At 34.6% G+C, this 23,375-nt stretch overlaps 1 protein-coding gene across 1 annotated transcript in view; it reads left to right on the top strand.

The window, feature by feature from the left end:
- The window catches only part of CSMD1 (CUB and Sushi multiple domains 1), a 519,811-nt gene that overhangs the window by 257,863 nt on the left and 238,573 nt on the right, over window positions 1-23,375 (top strand). Inside the window, 2 exon segments of the mRNA XM_077151716.1 lie at window positions 5,844-5,960; window positions 12,043-12,252. Of these exon segments, the coding sequence (XP_077007831.1) occupies window positions 5,844-5,960; window positions 12,043-12,252 (327 nt within the window).

The following is a 23,375-nucleotide window of genomic DNA, read 5'->3' on the forward strand; positions in this document are numbered from 1 at the left end:
ATGGGGCATTATACATGCCCCGTGTATAATGCCTTCTTTCATGATGCCTTCTTCATAGTCCTTGCCCAGCTTCCAACATTTGCATGTCACTGTGTGTCACATTCAGAATCCCATTCTCCCCAGAGTGCTAGTCAAAAGCATCCCCATGTGGCCCATGGGATTTTGGAAAGAAGTGGCCAATGCTATTTAGACAAATGCAAGTAATTTTTTTTTAAGTTCTTATTAATTAAAAAAAATTACAAGAAACAAACATTCCCAACACATGCACTCAGCAATTCACAATATCATCACATAGTTGCATATTCATCATCATGATCATTTCCCAGAACATTAGCATCAATTCAGAAAAAGAAATAAAAAGAAAACAGAAAAATATAACAGACAGAAAAAAAAAAAAGATTTACAGGCCATACCCCTTACTGATCCCTCAAATGCAAGCAATTTTAAGGGCCATGATGATTCTCAAAATATTCCTCTTTTTTTTGTTTGAATACTGTTTATGATTCGTTTTGGATAGCATAATGTGTAATGTCCCGACAGGTGAAGCAAGGTGATTCTTCTCTTTTGTGTTTTGGGCTCTTCTGACAGCCTGGTCTCTCCACGGCTCAAACAAATCTCATGTATTCAATAATATACAACTTAATTATTTCCAATAATATACAACTTAACTGCCTTAAGTGAGGAATATATATAATTGTATAGGGAGGAAAGTAAAACTAGACCAAACCTGTAAAACAAGCAAAATGAAACAGCAACCTTTATGATAGTCCCGTCCAGGAAATAATACATGTCCATATTATGTTCACTATGTCATATTTGCTTTCAAATGAAGAACATACTTTGGTGACTAATATCTTATTTCTTGAAAGTTTTTCTCAGTAAAATGAATATTTAAATTAACATGTCACCTACAACTTCGCGCTATTTCTATGGAGGTCTAAAATCCTGGGCTTGATATGGAAGGATGGAATGCAAGGCTGGGCATGGTACCTACTTTAGTGGGCTACCTGCTCTCTCTTTGCTTTTTCCTTAAACTTGGGAATGGAAATATTTTTAATTTTGCAAGGAAATCAATTCATAATATGCACTTAATCAGATAATATGGCCTTGCTGTCACTCTATAGTATGTAAGGAAAGATTTTATTTGAATAGATAACTTATATTAACAAAAGGTAATTGATTTTTTCTATTTAAAACAACTTGTATAGTCACAATTGTTGAAAGTGTTTTAACTTCTGTAGCACCCTGTTGCTCCTAATACCTTAACAAGGTGTACAGAGGTAGAATTATCAGCTTTTCATTGGAAAGCTTACAAATTATCAACAGTAAATCTAATGTCAGCAGTGGATTAATCCAAACTGGGGAATTTAAGGATTAGAAATTAATGAAGAAATAATATTTTATTTATTTGCCCCTGGAAATTTCTAGTCCTATCTTTTTTTTGCAATAATAAGAGTACTAATGAATACAATTTATATCACAAATGCTTCTATAAAAGTTGCTGAGTATTCAGACATTGTTCTCAGAGTTTAACCAGTCTTAACTGTCTTGAATACCACAAGTTCAGGTGATTAAGCAATTGACCAAGACCCCACAGCAATGTAGTCTATGGTTGTAGATGGACTCTGGAGGCTTCCCTGTCTCATCTCCACACTGTCCACCTTCTCCAGCAGGAGATGACATGCGCCCTAGAGTAAAAATTGTATATATTCTTTAGAAAAAATCATGAATCTGCCCAAAATAACAAATATCAGTCCAGTGGAATTTAAGATCCATAGCCATTTTATAAAAGTAAGCCCCTTGTTCTTTAGGAGTATCATATTTATTAATAACTCTCTGAATGTGTTATTTACCTATAAGAAAAGGTCTAGCATAGAAGGAGTTTTTAGCATTGGAAGCAGGAGGACAGTCCATAAAATGATACTAGGTAAGCGCTGATAAAAAGGCTAAAACTGATGGTAGCATTAAACAAATGCAAAACAACCAAGACAAGTCTATTTACAAAGCTTTTAAGTATCACAAAAGAAAAAAGATTGATACATATCGGATGACTTCTACAGTTCAGGCACTTTACCATGTACAATCTAAATTCTCACTGAAGATTCATGTGGATATTTCTGTTTCAAAGATAATCCCCAATTTTTTGGCAAAACTTTTTCTGAAAATATCAAGGGCCTTCTTAAGAAAATCATCTTTAGTTCACATTAGCTTTTCTATTTCTACCATTTACTTGACATTTGTCACATATACCCTGCTTGTAATTGAGTCTACATATATAAATATATTTTCATTGCAGATTGTAAAAGCCCTAAAGGAAGAGATATTATGTCTGTAGATATTTAGGTATGCTGCTCAGATGTTTTAAAGAAAGTCAGTAGAATCATGGCTAAAATGAATATCAGAAGGTAGATATCCAAATATTTGGTGTCTCCCACAAAGTAGTCAGAATGAAAGATTATACTTTAAACCTCAACAAAGTTCATGTTGTTTTAAACTTTTCTGGAATTTTACTCATACCACAAAAGTATATTATTTTTTAATTTGCTATTTTGCAGAATGTTTGGGACCCAGTCTGATTCTCTGGCTTGAACAATTGTGATATTCACTAGACATGACTATATCAATCTTCTAGATCTTTCCTCATACCAAATTTACCTTGATGATTAAAAAAAAAAAAAGGAAAAAACGAACAAAGACTCCACTACAGGTTCTGAGGGATTTCTGAAAGAGAGCTTCAAGAATATTTAAATATGCAAATTTACTTATTTCAATAGTAGTAAGAGCATTGTTAGAATAAGAATAAAGCATTCTGATGTGGCAATCTGACAAATAGTGGCATTCCTATAGGTATTTAGTTTGAAATATATGAAACTACCACTTGAAGAGGTCACAAATGGTCAAATATTAGAATTTCATATGTTCAACCTATAATATTTGACATGTTTGCTACAAAATCAGTCATGCCTCCTTATAGTTAAATCTCAGATACAGTGAAATAAAACATGAATAACTGAGGTAAGACCAGAATATGAATTTATGGTCACTCTCAGCAACGCAGCATCAGGTTTCCTGAGTAGGTGGTTCGAGTTAGTTGAATGCCGAAATTGAATAGGAATCTGAAAGTAATGTATGCTGATTAAAACTTGTATTTTGGAATCAGATAGACCCAGAATAGTATTCTAGATATGCTTTTTACTAGGCACATAAACTTAGGCAAATTCTTGATCTGTTTAAGGCTTGATTTCTTTATCTGTAAAATGAGTACAATAAATATCAAATTTTTAGGGCTGCTATGAGAATTGAAATAACTAATTTATAACATGTGCTATATTTATGTTGTGCATAGTTAACAAATAAATACTGTATAAGTTATATTGCACATCCATTGGTACCTGATGAAAATGTAAACATTAATTTGATAAACTTTTACTGAGAGCCCCTATACACCAAACAAGCGATTACAGAAGATATCCTAGAGTTTGTTATGGGCTATTTCATATTCTGTTTATTCCACTATTTCAAATTCTTCCCTCCAGCTGCCCCAAAACACTGGAGGCTAGAAGGAGTACCGTTATAGTGATTCAACACTTATACTCATTTGTTAAACCCTCTCTTCTCTGTTATACCCCCTCCTTCTCCTCTGATCCCTTTCCCAAACTATCAGGATCTTTAGGCAATGCTCATTCTGACTTTTTCGTGTTGAGAAAGGGTGTCAACACTAAAGGGAAAAGGCATGTAACCAATCTGTAATCTTGAAGAGGCTGGATGCTCTGTTTTTCAGGATTTATCTGACCTAGGAATCTTCTGAGAATTATGGGTTCCAGGAAAGCAAACTTAGTGCATGAAACCTTTATCGAGTTTTAGTTCAAGCCCTAGATATTGGGGTTTAGCAAATCATGGCAATTAGCACTATCTTACTGAAGCTTTCAAAAGAGTAGCTTCCAGGATAGTCTCTTGACTCTATTTGATCTCCTTGGCCACAATGCCTTATTTTATTACACTTCTTTCCCCCCTTTTGGTTTGGAAGGCATCAATCTCACAGAGCCAGGGCCAGAATCAGGAAGTTCGGCTCCATGTTGTCAGGGAGATTTTCACCTCTGAATGTCCCATGTAGAGGGGAGGGTGATGATTTTCCTTGCATAGTTGGGCTTAGAGAGAAAGAGAGGCCCCATCTGAGCAGCAAAAGAGGTTTCCTAGAAGCAACTCTTAGCCCTCTTTATAGGTAGTCTTATCTTCTCCCCTGCAGAAGTAAGTTTCATAAGGGCAAGCCTCAAAGTCCAAAGCTTGGACTATTTTCTTGGGAGTCCCCAATGGTTGAGAGGGTATTGGGAGTTTCCCGTATGGGAAAATTTAATAGTTACATATATATATACATTTTTCCCCTCTTTGAAACCACAAAGGACTCTACCAATACTTCTTAATTATCAACCCACCATAGTCTGATATATATCATGGTATTACATTAAGCTATACAGAATTACAAGGTCTCATTCCTGTTCTGGACTCCAGGAGCTTAGTTCTAAATGAGCTATCCAGACAGGTTGATTTAGATTATGTATTACTGAAAATTTAGGTCCTAGACATTATAAGCCTCTCTGCCTTTGGTTTCATATAATAGGTGAAGGTCTAAGGTACATACATAATAATCTTTTACCCTATATTCTGATTTACCTTAGACCTAGCCAGATTTGGTGCCATTTTTAACTATAATTGAGGCCTGATCTCCTTTTCAGTTACTTTAACTGTTATTTAAATTGTTATATGTCTATGTTAACTCACAGGGCTGCAGCAGTACACTTCTGGGACTTAGGCATCACAGTTATTCAAAGTTCCGGGGAAATATCAACGGATACATGTATAGCTCAGAATCTAGAAATATATTTACCACTAAGTGTGGCTTCCTATAAGGGCTCAAAATCTCGGCTCCAATTTTCTTGTAAATATTTTCTGGAAGAGACCTTTGCATATCAGTTCTTCTGTTTCTGGCTTATTTTGCATAACACATTGTCCCCATGGTTTATTCAGCTCATCACATGCCTCTCAACATCTTTCCTTTTATACGGCCACACCATATTCCATCAAATAATTGTATCACAGTTTGGCATTCTTCTTATCAGTCATTGTACGCTTTAGCTCCTTCAATCTATTGGGGATTATGAATAATGTAAAATAAACAAACCATGTCTTACAGTATCCTCACTTGGTTGTACAATCAACAACACTCTAAATCTTAGGCAATTTTCCTTGGTTCATAGCAACGAAGAACTGATAAACACAGTGTCACCAATTATCAAATCAAAATTACCCCTTATCATGTCCCTCCCGCACAATCAGTTGATCCTGGTATTGTTGTTGTACTACTGATGTCTTCCTGTTAACTACTGGCCATAGCATGCAGTTGTAGTTTTCCCCCATACTGCTATACTATTGACTCTTTGTTCACTATCGAACCTTTGAAATAGTTCATGCAAGAATTTATTTATAACAACATTTAATCATAGGACACATGACAGTATCCATCCCCTTTCAATCATATTCACCTTTAATACGGTTATGTTACTTATAACCCTGCTAATTAGTTACCCTCATTTCTATCTGTTCCCTTGCATTTAGCAGAACAGGATAAATTTTGAAAATGTTCTTTATTTTTAAGCAGTTCGTAGTCAAGAGGGAAAATCCCATAGATAACTAAAGTAAAATATGTTAGATTATATGCTGTAGTTAGAAGTAAAATTCAATTCTGAAGATTCGCTTTTACTTAGCTTAGTAGAGTTGTTTGAATTGAATAGTCTTGGGGGAAAAGGATAGCACCATGGAACTGACAGCCATTTTCCATTTACCAGCAACATGTGGAGGAACACTGAGCAGCCTGGGGGGCGTGATCTTGAGTCCAGGATTTCCAGGCAGTTACCCCAACAACTTAGACTGCACTTGGAAGATCTCATTGCCCATTGGCTATGGTAAGTGAAATCAGTTTGAATTCTTAAACATTCAACTTTCAATTTCTATCTTGCAAATAATTATGCTGAATAAAAATTATACCTTAATCTGTTTACCCAACTGTTCCTTTAATTGAAAATGGCTTACAACTTTAAATAAAGCTTTGGTGAAATAACTTTTGGAACAGAAAATTATTTGAAAAATCAATCCAGCCATGCAGCTCTTTTTGGGGCAAATTAAATTAGCTGCCTTATGGTATAGTATGCAGGTGAAGTGCAAAATGTAGCATCCCTAATTCAATTGTCTCTCTCTTCATTTATAATACCTCCTTTTCAAATCTACCTCTGGTATTCAGTAATAGCCATCTTTTTTTGAAGATTTTTCAGGTTTTTTAAGGTTTTGACATAAGTTGAATATGTCATACGATTTGAAAACAGTATTGTTTTATAAATATTTTATGAACTTTCAGATCATCAGTCTTAAATAATTCATAATCATCAATGCTATGCACACTAAGCCCCATTTTGACCTGTCTTCAGAGGTGTAGTCTTTGTGAAATTTTGAATAGTCATGTGATTTTGATTATTTTTTATCTTAAATATAATAAAATATCAATCTCATAGAGCTCTTTGGAGGATTAAGCAATACAAATGCTTGACACAGAGAAAGCATGATTTAAGTGTTAACTGCTTTTAGTAGTTAAATCAAATTCTCTTTTATCTTCAGGCTATTTTCTTTCCTTTTCACAAACTTGGGCAGCTGTTCTGTGTTGTTTGGCATGAGCTCAATTAGCTTACAATTTCTGTCTCTGTTTTCTTGAAAATGCCTAAGGGCACAGTTAGCAGAGTGCTACTATGTTTTTTATGCTTTCTATTACCTTTTATATTTAAAAATCACTGCATTAATATTGCACATCGCACAGTCTAACATTATCATGGCTTTTGACCATCTACACAGGCATGGGCTATCCAAAAGTTTCTTTCAAAATTTTTGCCAGTAAATTCCATAACGATTAAATATTCTGACATATAATTTTATATGAAGAAAATGTGACAGTGATTATTTAGTCAGATGTTCTATCAACTAAAAATGAGGGTTTAATTTTCAAGTCCTGGTTACATGCTCAAAGTTTCATCAAAGCACAGATGCAAAACTACTTTGTGCAGATGAGTCCTTACTAACAAAATTTTCAATGTACCTATAATTGGATGAAAGTGTGCTGTGTAAATTCCACCAAAAGATAGGTATTCAGATTAGTTTCTCTGCTGTAATAACACTTTTAAAAATGTTCAGTGAGATAATAAAAGGGTAACTAGGGTATTACTACTGTTTTAATCCCTTCATTTTGACATAACGATGTCAAATTAGAAGTAATTTACTGAAAATTATATAGCTAAATAAATCTACCTTAAATCAGATTAAAGCTGAGCTTTGTCCTATTTCCAGATATGTATTAGGTTGTTTGATATTTGGATACTTTATCCTACTTAAAATGCTAATTCTGTTCATAATATTACATTTGTCATAATTCCATTTCCACTTCAAGATTAATTCCAAAACAGAAAAAGACCACTTTCATTATTTCTTATACTTTTGAGACACTGACCATCTTTAATAGTTTATCCCTTGGTCTACTTCCTGTCTTTCATTTCTTTCTTTACTGTGTCATTCCAAGAATTTGTAAAACTCTCATGATAAATACATCTTAAGCTTGCAAATCCACATCTACAGTTAGCATAATTTAAGTCATTTCCCTACTATTTGATTTTCTGCCTAACAGTGAATAAAAAAATCTCTAAATGCCCAATCTTGCCCTAGTTTTTCATCCTGTCTGTTTTAGTTTGCTAGCTGCCAGAAAACAATATACCAGAAACAGAATGGCTTTTAAAAAGGGGGATTTAATAAGTTGCAAGTTAACAGTTTTTAGTCTGTGGAAATGTCAAAATTAAAGCAAGTCTATAGAAATGTCCAATCTAAGGCATTCAGGAAAAATACCTTGATTCAAGAAGGCCGATGAAGTTCAGGGCTTTTCTCTCAAGTGAGAAGGCACATGGCAAACACAGTGAGCGTTCCTCTCTTGGCTGGAAGGACACATGGCAAACATTGCATCATCCGCTAGCTTTCTCTCCTGGCCTCCTGTTTCATGAAACTCCACAGGAGGCATTTTCCTTCTTCAACTCCAAAAGTTGCTGGCTGCTGGACTCTCTGCTTCTCATGGCTATGTCATTCTCTGCTGTCTCAGAACTTTGCTCTCTCCAAAATGTTTCCTCTTTTATAGGATTCCAGTAAACTAAGTAAGACTCACCTGAATGGGTGGAGACATGTTTCCATCTAATCCAGTTTAACAGCCTCTCTTGATTGAGTCACATCTCCAGGGAGATGATCTAATTACAGTTTCAAACATACAGTACTGAATAAGGATTAGAAGAATCAGCTGCCTTTGCAAAATGGGGTTAGGATTAAAACATAACTTTTCTAGGGTACATAACTTCTTTCACGCTTGTACACTGTCTGATACTTTTTGGACCTAAATAACAATGCCAGTAATTCAACAAGTTGTTTTTGATGGTTCTTGTTGGAGCTCTCACATTACAACCAGTAGGGATGGAGGAGACTGGATATTTATTAAACTTTGAATATATCTTGGGTTCCATGTCCTTTAAGTAGTTACCATTGACAAAAGGGCTTCTGTGCAGCCTGTTCACTAGTAATAAAACACTTTTTTTATCCAATATATGGGATATGCTAGAAAAGGAAACTGTGTTCTTAATTTACCAAGGGGTGAGGAAACAAGTCAGGTACAGATATGTAAGCTACTAAGGGGTCAACAACCTATCAGGGCAGAATGGAGGCTGATATTTTAGGGCTGAAAGGCTGAGAAGAGCCATTGCTATTACCTACCTACTTGCCCTTTTCTTTCTTTTTCCTGTTTCCAGAGTTTCATTTTCACAGAAATATTTGCTAACCTTGAGAAAAAAAATTATGTGTTCATTGACGGATGTTCAGCAAATACCAATAGTTGACATTTTCTAGTGTTCACAGAAATGTTTTAAAATAAATTTTAAAGAGTTATCCCAATATTAAAAGAAAAATTATATGTTGCATATGATATTAGAGTGGCCAGGAAGACTGTAGACTGAGTTATTATTTACCTGACTGCTGGGGTACCACTAGTTAACAGACACGGACTATGTAATTATAAATTCAATTGCATATCCTAAAATGATTTTGACTGATATAGTGAAGAATACTTTCTTCTGCTGTTTGCCTCCTCAGCTTCTCCCTGAAGCATCCCACATTTCTACTTCCTTTTATTTATCCTCTTCCAATCTAGATTAAACAAATGTAATACAAACCTATTTTCTCTGAAAAGGATTGGTATGTGTTTATCATAAGATTACCAGCTCTTATATGGTAAGTTTGGATGCTAAGCCTGAAAATGTGAGCACTTTGTAAGTCAGAGTTGTGTTTAAATTCTAACTCTGTCCCTCCCATTGTTACTTGGAAAATATTACCTAAATATTTCTGAGCACTAGCTTGCTTGCCGGTGAAATAATAATAATAATAATAATAATAATAATAATAATAATAATGATGATGATTGTCTTGCTGGGTAAATGGATGAGGAAAAAAATAGTTGGCAACTTCATCTACAAAGATGTGACTTGGCTGCCTTCGTTTCCAAGGCTACCATAAAGTACCATAAACTGGATGGCTGAAAATAGCAGAAATATATTGTCTCACAGTGCTGGAAGCTAGAAGTCTGAAATAATGTATTGTAATGGCCATGCTCCCTATAAGAAGTCTGTACAGAAGAATCTGTTCCATGTTTCTTTCCTGATTCTGGTGGTGGCAGGTTATCCTTGGAGTTCTTTGGCTTGTGGTGTAAAAATCTCTGCCCTAGTGTCACATGGCTTTTTTCTTTCTCCGAGTCTGTGCCAATTCTCTTTCTTTTGATGACAACAGATATGGTGGAATAAGGGGTCACCTCACCTAACTCCATCTGTAACAACCTTATTTACAAATAAATTCACATTCTGAAGTCCTGGAAACTAGGACTTCAATGTATGTTTTTGGAGGGTGCGATTCCCCCCATAACATTAGCCTTACTATGCGCTCAATCAGAAAGGGCCATTATTTACTCAACTGGTCCTCCTCACAAAGATTTCTTCATATTAATGAAATTATTTTTTGTGGATGACTTTCAATTTTATATAATACTTTTAGTTTATTTTCTGTATAACTCTTTACTTGAGTTTTTACTTCATTTTTTACCAAATTCTGTTTTTTGATTACTGTTTTCTTCCTTACCCATGTAGATTAGTCTCCTTGAAAGTTTCTCTGCATTTACATATAAATTGGATAACCCAAATAAGTATGATCCTTAATTTTCCCAACCGAAGAAATAATTATCAAATGTATTACATGAGATGTAAAAGTAAAGCTATTCTCATCCATTAAAAAACAGTAGAAGAACAATACAAAGTAGAAATTTTCTCATATATTGGGTGGTTAATTTATAATAGCTTTGGTGTTCTTAGTTTAGACTTTCTTACCCAAATTAATTGCATGGACTTATGCAAAGGCTCATGTCTTTGGAGTTGTATATAAACTATTGAAATGTGTTAAAATATTTTAGACACTGTTTTAGTTTGCTAGCTGCCAGAATGCAATATACCAGAAATGGAATGGCTTTTAAAAAGGGGAATTTAAAAGTTGCCAAGTTTACAGTTCCAAGGCTATGAAAATGTCCCAATTAAAGCAAGTCTACAGAAATGTCCAATCTAAGGCATCCAGGGAAAGATACCTTGATTCAAGAAGGCCGATGAAGTTCAGGGTTTCTCCTTCAAGTGGAAAGGCACAAGGCAAACATGGCATCTGCTAGCTTCCTCTCCAGGCCTGTTTCATGAAGTTCCTGCTGGGGCATTCTCCTTCATCTCCAAAGGTCGCTGGCTGATGGATTCTGTCCCTCCCAGAATCCTGTGGCTTTCTTTCAACATTCTGTCATTATTCTCTGCTCTCTCAGAATATCAAGCCTTTCCCAAAAATGCTTCCTCTTTTAAAGAATTCCAGTAAAGTAATCATAAGACCCACCAGAAATGGGTGGAGACACATCTCCACCTAATCGTTTAATACCCACACTTGATTGAATCACATCTCCATGGAGATAGTCTAATTAAAGTATCCAACATAAAGTACTGAATAGGAATTAGAATAAATGCCTGTCTTTAGAAAATGGGATTAGGATTAAAACATGTCTTTTCTAGGGTACATGAATCCTTTCAAACCAGCATAGACACCATAGTCAAATACATTTTCAAAAATGTCACAATACCACAGCAAATAACTCTAAAATATTTCGATTTTCTTCTAAATTTTCTACTATTGCTTATCTCCTATACAGAGTCATATGATACCATAGAAAATAGGTCATTTGTACTGTCTTTAAGTACTGTGAATTATACCAGGCTGTTATGTTGTAGAGGTAAGGTGTTGTTTTATTTTTTTTAAATCAGTTTGAACTTCATACAAATATCAATGATGGTCTTTGCATATAAAACACAGTTGCAGATATTCACTTGCTAAACTAATAAGTATTTTGTACAATGTTTGATCATTCAGTTGCTGTAAAAGACTTTAAGTAAAAGACACTTAAAGTTCGTTGCAGTTTTAGACCTACATGAGCTTCTTCATTAATAAAGCTGTGTATTAACTCATGTATACTATGACCCACAATTACATTCATGCGTGTATGCTTGGAATAATTACAAAGTAGCTGTTCAAAACCATTGGCATATATGCACCAATCACCATTCTAAGAATTATACCTGCTTATGAGGCAGTATGAATATTATCCATGTTTCACAAAACATTGACTTACGAATGTTAATTATACTGACAAAAATCACACAACCAGCAGTGGCAGAGGTAACTGAACCAAGGTTTGTTGTACTCCAAAATATGTGCTCTCTTTCATTACAATGTTCAGTCTCATATAGAGGTATTATTTTGGAAGACTGGTAACATTTTAATCACCTTTGGTAGACACTGATTTTATACATTTCAATGTTAACTTTCATTAATTTTGCATATTTTTCTTAGGTGCCCATATTCAATTCCTGAATTTTTCTACTGAAGCTAATCATGATTACCTTGAAATTCAAAACGGACCTTATCACACCAGCCCTATGATTGGGCAGTTTAGTGGCACTGACTTGCCTTCAGCACTGCTGAGTACAACGCATGAAACACTCATCCACTTTTACAGTGATCATTCGCAGAACCGGCAAGGGTTTAAACTTGCTTATCAAGGTAAGGACTCAGATATGTTCATGTGTTTTGACGTTTAAATGGTATGCTCCATAATTGGTTAAAAATGTCCAACTGAAATAATTTCTAATGCAATGCTATTGTCTGATTAGCAGGGGAGCCATTGACCTTGCACTGGGCACACAGTTAAGAGCAGAGACCCCAAATCGGCTACAGTTATTTGTAACTCCATCCACATTCTCTTCCCACTTCTCATACTCCCTCATATGGCCATTGTCACATACTTTTCAGTCAACAGATTTTACTGTGTCCCTTCTTAGCCACTTGTACTTCTGTCTTATCCCTTCAGGATTACTGTATAGGGAATCGATTCATGGTGAATTTGGATCTGGCATTGTCTGTCATGTCGTTATGCCTTGCCTTAGCGCAAGTTAATGGCTTATATATATGATAAAGCAATGTTCAAATTATGTTAGGAAAATAATCTCATGATGGAGCTGTATCTTTTAAAATTAATATAAATGCAAAATCACAAAATTTTTTCAATCAACATTACAAAAGAATTTAGACATAGTAAAATGCTCAAAAATTTCATTTTGTACAAAATAATTCAGCTGGCTGTTTCTTGAATATTGTTAAGTCAAATGAAATTGAAAATGTTGAATCTAGTGGCTTTATTTTTTTAAACTTTTCTAAAGCACTTGCTTTTCTTGATTTCATAGACTGACTTTGGAAACAGAGCTTTCATATTTTATGGCTAAGAGAGGATAGTATCTTGTGTTGAACTCTTGGACATTGTCATTTAAATTGGTACCTACATATATAACATATAATTTCAACAATTTGGGCCTCTTAAAGTAAGAATCCAGGTAGGAGGAAAAAGGAAATGGAAAAAATGGCTTGACCAGTGAGGAATTTATCACTAAACATTGCTAGAATTTCTCTATCTAAACACTTTGACTTTCACTGCCTCCTATCTCAACTTTCCCCTTCTTTCTCAGGAAATACTACCATTTCCTATTTGAAAGGCATACAAGAACACACATACAAACAGATAAAGAATACCGGAGAGGAAGAGATTTCCCACAACAAATCTTTGAATCTACCTAAATGTGTAACCTATTTTCTGTTCTTTGTCTCTTGTTCAAATGGAAGAGAATTTCCTCCTACCTAAAGTCAATCCATTCTGTGTTCTGCACTCTAGGTTCCTTGCCTTTCTACTCTCTCAGAGGAATTAAGATAAGGATTTTCTTCTGTCTAATCCATTTTCAACCACTACTCCTCTAGGAGGTCTTTCCCAATAGCATTTCAAATAGACTCAGATATTTCTCATGTACACACTCATACTCATATATATATATATATATACATATATATATATGTATATATATATATATACACATGTACCTTTGACCCCATGTTTTCCTCCAGTGTTGCTCTCTAAGAAAATTTTTCAGAAGTATTATCTCCACTAATTTTCTCAACTTCCACACTCTTTCTTCTTTACTTATTTTAACCTGTCTTAAAACCACTTTCTACTTACATGTTCATCCATTTCAAGAGTTGCTCATGTCAACAAGTCCACTGGGAACTTTTCATTTCTCATGTTTCTTGGAAGCATTAGACATTATTAACCACTTCTGGTTTAACACCCTTAAAAGAAAGCAAATAAAATAAGAAAATATTTTTGATAGCAGAAAAGCCAAGAAACTGGTTTCGATGAGAATATAGTTTCTTGGCTTTTCTGCTATCAAAAATATTTTCTTGGGCGGGCCGCGGTGGCTCAGCGGGCAAGAGTGCTTGCCTGCCGAGCCGGAGGACCCCGGTTCGATTCCCGGCCCCAGCCCATGTAAAAAACAAACAAACAAACAAAATATAATAAAACAAGAAAATGTTTAAAAAGTGTTTCCCTTTCTTCCTCCCTTCCTTCCTTCCTTCTCTGTCTTTAAAAAAAAAAAAAAAAAAAAAATATTTTCTTATTTTATTTGCTTTCTTTTCTTCTGACAACTTAAATTTAGAGAGCTCAGTAGGAGTTCCTGATTTTTTCATCATATACTTACTCTGAGTATCACCAACGCTCATGGATCCAAAGACTATGGTAGTAATAAGTAATGGTTAATTCTTACATTTACATCTCCAATTAAAGTATTTACTTGAGTTCCAGTAGTAGATGTCTAACTTACTTGTCTACATCTTCACTTGGTATCACCCAGGCCCCCTTCTACCCCTTATCTGTGACTTAAAACTGAGCTCACAAATTTCCTTCCCAAATATGCTCACCCTCTAGTGTTCTCCATCTAGAACATGTTTTATCCAGCTGTTTCAGCTTTAAAGCTGATGCTATTCTTGGTTCCTTTCTCTTTTTCAATGTTAAATAAGTCACAAAGTTCTTTCATCCACCTCTAATATACTCATGGAATCCATCTCATTTTGTCCATCTCCATTACCACAAATAAGCTTAACCATCCTCATATTTTTCCTAGAAAATTCTTTAACTCCTGAAGGTCTTACCACATTTATTCTTGCTATTTCTTGCATCTCTCCCAAAGGAAAGTGTGATTTACCCTTTTCTTAATTAAAGCTTTTTCCATGCTTCTCTATATTCTTAGACTACAGTCCAAAATCTGTAATGGACTTAGACCTTCAGCCATTTCTTTCTCTACCCTTAATCTCATTTGCTGCAGTTCAACCATATGGCCTTTTTAATAATGTGTTTTCCTGGGGCCATGATGCTTTCTAATTCTGGGCTTTTGCACATGCAGTCCTATCAAACTAGAATGTTCTTCATCTCCATCCCTACTTTCCATCAATTAATCATTTCGAATTCTCTTTGTGCATAATATCCTAAAGAAGACATCTTCTGATCACCCAGAGTAGGTTAAATCTATTACAAATCTTCATCACCTTGCATTTCTCTGTGTGTGTTAGTCATTAGTGCTGCTCTCCAAATATATCCTATTCTCTGACTTCTGGATATGGGATAGGGACACATTGCCTTACCCCTTTAAGATTAAGAGTGGTGGTGTTGCTTGTCTTGGGTGATGAAATTTGAGTGAATGCTATATGAGACAGAAGCTGGAAGAGTCAGCATGTTATTCACTTTTTATTCCTTGTCTTCTTACAAGGAGTTCAACAGTGACCAGGATAATGGCTGCTAATTTTGAGTCCCTTGCTAACTGCATGAGTAGAGCCCTCCTGCCATTGCAGGCAGAAGGAAGAAGTAATCTTTCTTATTTTACATCTGTGAGATTTGGGATAATTTTCACTACTGTGGCATATGAACAGATATACTTTGGAAGCATTAAAATAAATGTATTATATATTTATATTTTCAAAGAAAGTCTGATTAGAAAGAATATGCCTCATGAGGATAGCAATCAATTCTATTTTTATCTCTGCTCTATGCTCAGTGTGAAGGACAGTCCTTAACTCATAATAGGTCCCCAGTGTATAATTGTGTCCTCCGTACTTGATGCTCTATTACCCCAGGTGCCAAGGGATGTTATACTGTGCCGTATATGCATTTTAGGGAAGTGGTTATGCAAGGCTTACCTTAGGTTAAGTTCTGTGCTCTATATTTTTCTTTAAGTTGAATATATTTTAGTCTCTACTTATCACCTTATATTGCTAACCGATACACCATCAAATCAGATACTGGCACAGTTACCAAGTGTCCTGTCTTGGTAATGTTTTGATTTTTAATAACCTTCTTTATGGAATTGTTCCTTAAGCCAAATACATGCCAGTTTAGCAAAGATAGTGTAACTGCAATGCCAACCAGTGACTGCTTGGGCACTGGTTGTTCTATAAATAACCCTGGGTGTACCTTAAGTATAACTACCAATATTGAAATATTATCTACACAAGCACTGTATGTCTTTTATTTTCATTCTTTCTCCTCCATTCACCCCTCAGATCTTAAAGGAAGAAAATGAAAGAATCAAAATTAAGTCTCTGTTCATTTTGAATTATATAAATATGTCCATGCAATTGGTGATAAGTAAAATAATGGAAATACACAAGCTTTATCAAATTCTTGGATGAACCTGGATTCCAATAATAGGTACCATTAATTGGTGGCTAGATCTAATTAATACAATAGGAAAGAAAGCTCTTTTTTTCATTGTAAGTGAACAAAATAGTTTAAGCAATAAGTGCAAGATTACAACTAAACTGTTTCATGATTGGAATTTAGGACTCAGGGATGTGAAGACGGCCATATTCTAATCATATTTATTCAGCAAGGGCAGGGCTCTTCCTCTCCTAGTGCAATTTTGGTTTTACATTCTTAATGGGCTGGAATGGGTCATATAACCCTCCAAAGTCCAATCACTGAGACTAGGTAGATTGGTACCCTGTATCAGAGCTACTTGGGTCACATGGGTGAGAAAATGTGATGAGTAGACTTCATTAAAATGATAATTTGAGAGAGATAGAAGAAGTCTTCTTTAAGAAGGGGTTCTGGAATGACAGAATAGTAAATGCACAACAAAATGTTGCATAATTGAATTAATAGTCTCTATAAACAAAATCGATAATTTCTATGCTAATCGATAATCTATTATATTTGCACAACACAGGAGTTTATTAATGCTTTCAAAAATACTTCTTTTATTAGTTTCCTAGGGCTGAAATAACAAGTTACCACAAACTGAGTGGCTTAAAACAACAGAGATGTTTTGTCTCACATTTCTGGAGGCTGGAAGTCTCTCCAGTTTCAGGATGGACATGTACTCTCTGACAGCTCCTGAAGAATTCTTCCTCACCTCTTCCTAGCTTCTGGTGGTGATGAGCATTCCTTAACATTCCATGGGCCTGTATCTATACAACTCCAGTCCCTGCCTTGGTCTTCACATGACCTTCTTCTCTGTGTGCCTCTGTCTCTTCTCTTCATATAGGGAAACCAGTCGTATTGGATTAAGTGTCCCCCCTACTCCTAATAGACCTCATTTATTATAATTAAATCTACCTGAAATAACCTTATTTCCAAATAAGACCTGATTTTTAAGTTTTGTGGACTAGGACCACTATATCTTATGGAAGGGTGTGATTCAACCTATAACATTTCTTCATATGTTCTTACAAAAATTTTGTGAGTTGTCTGAAAAAGCAAGTCATCCCTATTTTAGTATGTTAAGAATAACGACGCTGGTAACTATTATTGAGCACTCGTTGTGTGCCACACTCCATGCTTTGTCTTTGTATAAAATTCTAAGTGTGCATGATGAACATTCTACAGATAAGAAAACCAGGGCTCATGGAGGTAGAACAAACTGTGGAATTATGAATAACCATGTGTAGAATTATGATTTGAAATTCAACTCAAATTAGTCATGATGACCCCAAAATAGTAGTCGTTCTAATGAAGGTAGGGAAATGATAAAATCTTTTGACTCTAAATTCAGTGCTTTTGTCACCACATCAATATAAAAATGGTGTTTAAAACCTAACAGAATAAGTATAAGAATTTCAGTTTTCTCTCACAGTTTGCAAAACTAGTAAGCCATTCATGAGCTGAAGATCACTGACTATGGGAAAACTCAAATAACAATTTTGGGAGTATTGACATGACACCTGACAGATTCACTTATTTATCTCGAGTTCTGTAGTGGCTAAAATAGCTTTGCCAAAAAATCTGTAAATGAAATGGTCTCCATAAATACTTCTAGCACATGTCTTGAGGTTTGGATATAAGTTTTTTCTTAGTGTCATACATAATCCAGATGTCAGCTGTGGCTGACATCAGATCCAGGTATAATTATTCAGGCGGTATCCAATTTCATGGGCTCTGAAAATCAAAAGCTTTTCCCATGATATATTTAGCAACACTTGTATAGCACTTTCTGAGAGCTTTGCACAGATGCGGTTTTTAATTCTCAAAACAGGCCTCTTTTGGTCAAACCACCATTTCCCCTGTTTTACTAGTAAGGAAACTGAATTCCACCTTGACATTGATTAGTTTGACCAAGGGTCAGTCAGTAGAATGGCGAGGATTTGAGTCCAGGCACTCTGGTGCCAGAGCATTGCTTTGAACCAGTAGTTGATCGTGTAAGCCCCTCATCTACTTCTTCTCTGTGCTCATGCTTCCGCTATATCCCATCCCCTGTCCTATCAGCCTCCAAGCTTTATCCTTTCTACATCCACAGCATTGCAGGTTCAAAGACCAGATTTGGGGGCATTCTTAGGGAATCCTTTCATTTGTAGTGCTTTAAATTAGAGCTCTCTTCCTGATTGTCCTCTCCACCATGGAGATGGAATGATATCCCAACTTTATATCATTCTTCCTTTATTGTTCAGAGTGGCTTCTTTATTCCCCTGAGACTAAGGCATCAACAACCCTCATACCTGTATAGAGAATGGGTTAGGATTAGAAGGCTAAGATTCTGAGCCCCTATAAATTGCAGGAATCTCATCAGCATTCTCAACACAGAGCCACTGGCCCTCCAAATAACCCAGGTTTACTGATAACAAAACTATGCATATGTACTCCACCCAGTGCCAAAAAAGAAAACTGTTATATAATTACATGTGCAAAAATAAACCCATCAACTAGGAAGAAAAGTGGACTTTTAGAGGTAGCAGTAGAAAAACTGTGAAGTCATGCATCCTAAGAATTTGAAAAAGTTCATATGCTGAACTCAGAATTTTACCTTATCTAGAAATGCTTGACCAATTATAGTTTCATCTTTCTTTTGATTATAAAATCAAATTCTATGAAGGTGAGTGACAATGGCACTCTTCTCTGGCCTTTTAAATTTTATCCTACTTTCCATCTTACCTGTGGTTATTTAAAATTCAGTTTATAAGTTTACAGAATCAACATTAAAGGGATTAGGGGCTATTACCCTCTTCCCCTCCAAAAAACAGAAACAAAATTCAAATAAATCTAAAATTCTAAAGTTAGGTTATACAAATGCCTCTTCATATTTTTGAAACAAAAATATTAACAATCATGTTAACATAATTTTACTTCTAGTTCAATATAAACAATATGAATCATGAAGGCCAAAAATATAGCTCCTCCATAACTTATGTCCTTTTCTTCTTCTAGACTTCTTAACTCATTTGCATTCTTTTCGCCTTTCCCCCTACACACGGTTCACATTCTCCCTTCACCGTAAAAGAAAAGATTGTAAATAATTAGACAATTAGGCAACTTGGTATATTCCAATGTAATTCCATCAAAACACTGGTTTTGGTTTTTAGAGATTACAAAATTGAAATTTTGTTACTGTTCTCCTTTCCATAAAACTTAAGCAATAGAAAAAAAAAATACTAATGTAAACAAGTGTAGAAAAACTCTTTTACATAGATAGCTAACATTCTTCCATGCAGTATTAATATGTAAATGAGGTTAATGACTTAAAATTACTACTCTTTCAGTCAGCGCTTTGCTTTCTGAAGGAAGCTCTTTTTATATTTTTTTAATCTAAAAGTTTCCCATTTGAAGAACAGAAGAGTAATATATAATATATATTGCGCCGATTAATTATTATAGGCTTAGAAATATTATTTTAATTGTTACAGAAAGTACTTTAATGAAATCAGTTTTGCTATTAGAGAAGTATGGGTTTACAAAAAATATATATAAAAAAATCAAAGTTCCAATATACTATCCTGTCATTAACACCTTGCAATAGTGTAGAACATTTGTTATAGTTGATGAAAACACATTTTTATAATTGCACTATTAACTACAGTCCATGGTTTATCTTAGGGTTGACTCCGTGTTGTTTAGTCCTATGGATATTTTTAAATAGTATTCTAGCATCATAGATACTGCATAAAATTTCCCCTTTTAACCAGATTCAATGATGCAATGCAGTGCTGTTAATTACATTTACAATGTTGTGCTACCATTACATCATATAATTTTGTTATGTATCCGATATTAGTTTTCACAAAGACAAAATTATCTCAGCTGGTAGATAGTGGCTATAAAATTGTGATGCAGAAGGGGTTTAATTAAGGGAAATCTGCCTGTGTTCTGGTTTAATACTTCCTAAGAAAATGGGTATGAGGTAGCTTGGATTTCCACTATCCAATCTGGGGCAGCTCCACATAGGAAGTTTTCTCTTGTCTTAACTTGCCTCTGTCTGGGATACCTGTGTCAAGACTACTCAGTCATGACTTAGTAAGATTCAGTATGTCTTCAACCTTGTCACATTGCCCGAACCATTACAATTTTCAGTAGAATTGTTTGGGACCAATTTCCTGAGAAGAGACATGAGGATATTGTAGATATTACAGAATCAAGGACTTCCCAGACTTCTCTAAACCATCACCTGGCTTTCTACAAGATTAGTGTTTCCCAAAGCGTATTTTTTTAAACAAATATATTTCAGAAGGTGTTTATTCCAAATTCAATATTTTAAATATGTAATAGTTTTTTTTTTTTTGCTTATATATGTAGTTTTTAAAAATGGAAATGTTTGAAGGTTTTTCAGTGTGAATCATAATGAAAAGCTAAGAGGTAGACTGGATTTTTACTGTCCAGTCAATCTACTGCTTGAATGATGTCAAAGTCAACATTATGGATTTCTTTAGCCTTTTCCTCCTTGTTGAAAGATGTCTATTCCACCTCTAATATCAGGGCCACGTTCAGACATAGGAAACGGGCGAAGGGAAAAAGGAAAGGGTCAGCCACCTTTGAAGAACTTCCTTGGGAGTTCTGTCTGGTGAAATTTCCTTTCGTTTCATTAGCAGAAAGTTGTTTTGTAACAGTCTTTTGCTGAAAGAAAAACTGGAAAATGTAATTTTCTTTAAACAAGGCATATTATTTTCCCAAAGAAAATTAAAGCTCTATTCTTAAGGTCTCCTATAGGCAACATGCTGCAATAGTAGAAACTGTTAGTCTATAATTGCGTTCATTTATTTTACCTATCTCTGAAGGCTAATTTTGCCTTTGAATGACCTCACAGTAGGAATTGTCAACTAATGACAACTCAGTTAAATTTCAGATTTTTAGATTCAATTTAAAATCAAGTGAGGATAGTTTGAATAATTCCAAGGGAAATTGTTCCATCTCATTTAAAAGATATATACATATAACCATGAAGTTCTAGAAATGGAGAATGAAAAATCACAGTAATTAAATTTGTAATAGTGAATGTTTTATAATATAAAAAAATATACAACAATATATTTTTATTTATTTAACTCTAATTAGACTGAAGAGTTTCAGTCTATCCTTTTGTTTGTTTTGCTATATTAGTTTACTATAAAATATATAAATATCACATATATATGTGATTGATTCTTCCATTAATTGATAAAATACTAGACCTCTCAAATAACTCCAGATCTGATTAGGTTGAACTAAAAAAAAAAAGACAATTTTAAATCAAGTCTGTTTAGTTTCTGAGTATAGATCCATGTTTAATCATTCTAATTTTTAAAAGCCCCATACATAGTATCTTATAACATATTGGTTACAGTCCATACAATCTAAACCTGTTGCATTGTAATTTAAGTCAGTTTTTTTGAAGGCTATCCATTTATTAGGCTACCACTATAATTCAGGGCAAAAATATAGGGATTAAAGTAAAATTTTGTTGCTGTGCTAAATAATTTCGTAATTTAGTGGAAAATGAGCTCTTTGAATGCAAAATTAAAATCCAGTGTGACGCTTTCTATAACTGAGGTATTTGAAGATATTTTTAGAGGAATACAATAGAAGGAAACACAGTCTGTGAGACTGCAGGGTAGGTACACATAGAAGTTTTCACCAAGAGTATTCTGTCTGAACAGGACTTTCTGTGGAACCCACGAACTTTGATTGGCCAAAGACTTTTCAGTGCCAGGAATTCCTGAGAGGATGAAGGAAGTATTTGGAGATGAGCTGGAGAGGAGTGATGACATTTGACTGGAGTCATTTGCTCCTAGTATTAAAATTTAAATTTTACTCACTAGAGAAATAGTTCTGGGGCTCTATGTATAGAATTCAAGGGATCATGACTTGAATGATACAGTAAAATCTTTATTTTCCCTAACTTCCTTAAGTGATATTTTGCATATTCTTGAATTTTGAATGCGAGCAACAATGCTAATATAGTATTAGCAATACATGTGGCTTTGTCACCAAATCACAGATAATTTCATACTTTGTTACATTTGTTACAGATATACCAAAATATTATTGATGTAATACTTTGCATAATTATGCAAAATACACTAGCTATTAAACTTGCCACCTGTCAGTTATGAAATAACGTATTTAATATTATGCCACAAATTTGTTTTTTAAGAGACATCAATAATGACATTTTTTTTGTGCGTGGGCAGGCACCAGGATTCAAATAATGACATTTTAATATGATTGGTTTCCTTTACAATCTTATGGATTTTATTTTTTACATTTAAAAGCATTATTTGGGAAGATCAATTAACTTCATCAGATTCCAAAAAAAGTCAAATAAAAAAGGTTTTGGTTACCAGCAGGCAATAAAAAAATATTGAAGGTTTTTAAAGAGGGAATTAAGATAGTCATATACATATTTTCAAAAAAATGCTTAATCCAATATATTGTCAGACAATGGACTTTTAAGGGTGCAGAAAACAGATTTGGAAAATATGAGAATATAAAAAATAAGGAGACATTTTAGGAGATTATTGTAGAGTCTCAGGCATGGATGATGAAAATGTGCCAAGGCAAAAGCAGTGTTATAGTTGCCACTATGAAAGAAGCATTTGGGGTGATATATAGAAAGTAATGATGGGGACCTGGGGAGCTGCCATTCTGTGGTAGTGATATTGAGGCTAAGATTAAAGGACAAGAAGGAGCCAAAGAGAGATGCTGATCTCTTTGCATATAACCTGGCCATTCCCTGGAACTTCAGTTATCTCTGTTCATCTGAGACTCAGAGCTAGAGTTCTGCAGCTATGAAAATCAGCATTACCCCATACAACAACTGTTAAAAACACTGAAAAAGAGATCAGTCTTCAAATAGAGATATGAATTAAGCTGAGCTGGGTAGAACTAATGTAAATCAGACTAAAGGGTAAAGGATGATATTGACTGTATTTTAAAACTTCAGCTTCTGTGTGAGACCAAAGAAGGAGATGTTTACTTGGTGCAATGTTCATATTTTTAGTAGCATGCTATCAAACTTAACTTGTATGGTCAGCTTATTCAAACACGATAACTTCCTGGAACCTTGAATAGG

This window comes from Tamandua tetradactyla, chromosome 3 (assembly GCF_023851605.1).
Source record: "Tamandua tetradactyla isolate mTamTet1 chromosome 3, mTamTet1.pri, whole genome shotgun sequence".
NCBI classification, from domain to species: Eukaryota; Metazoa; Chordata; class Mammalia; order Pilosa; family Myrmecophagidae; genus Tamandua; species Tamandua tetradactyla.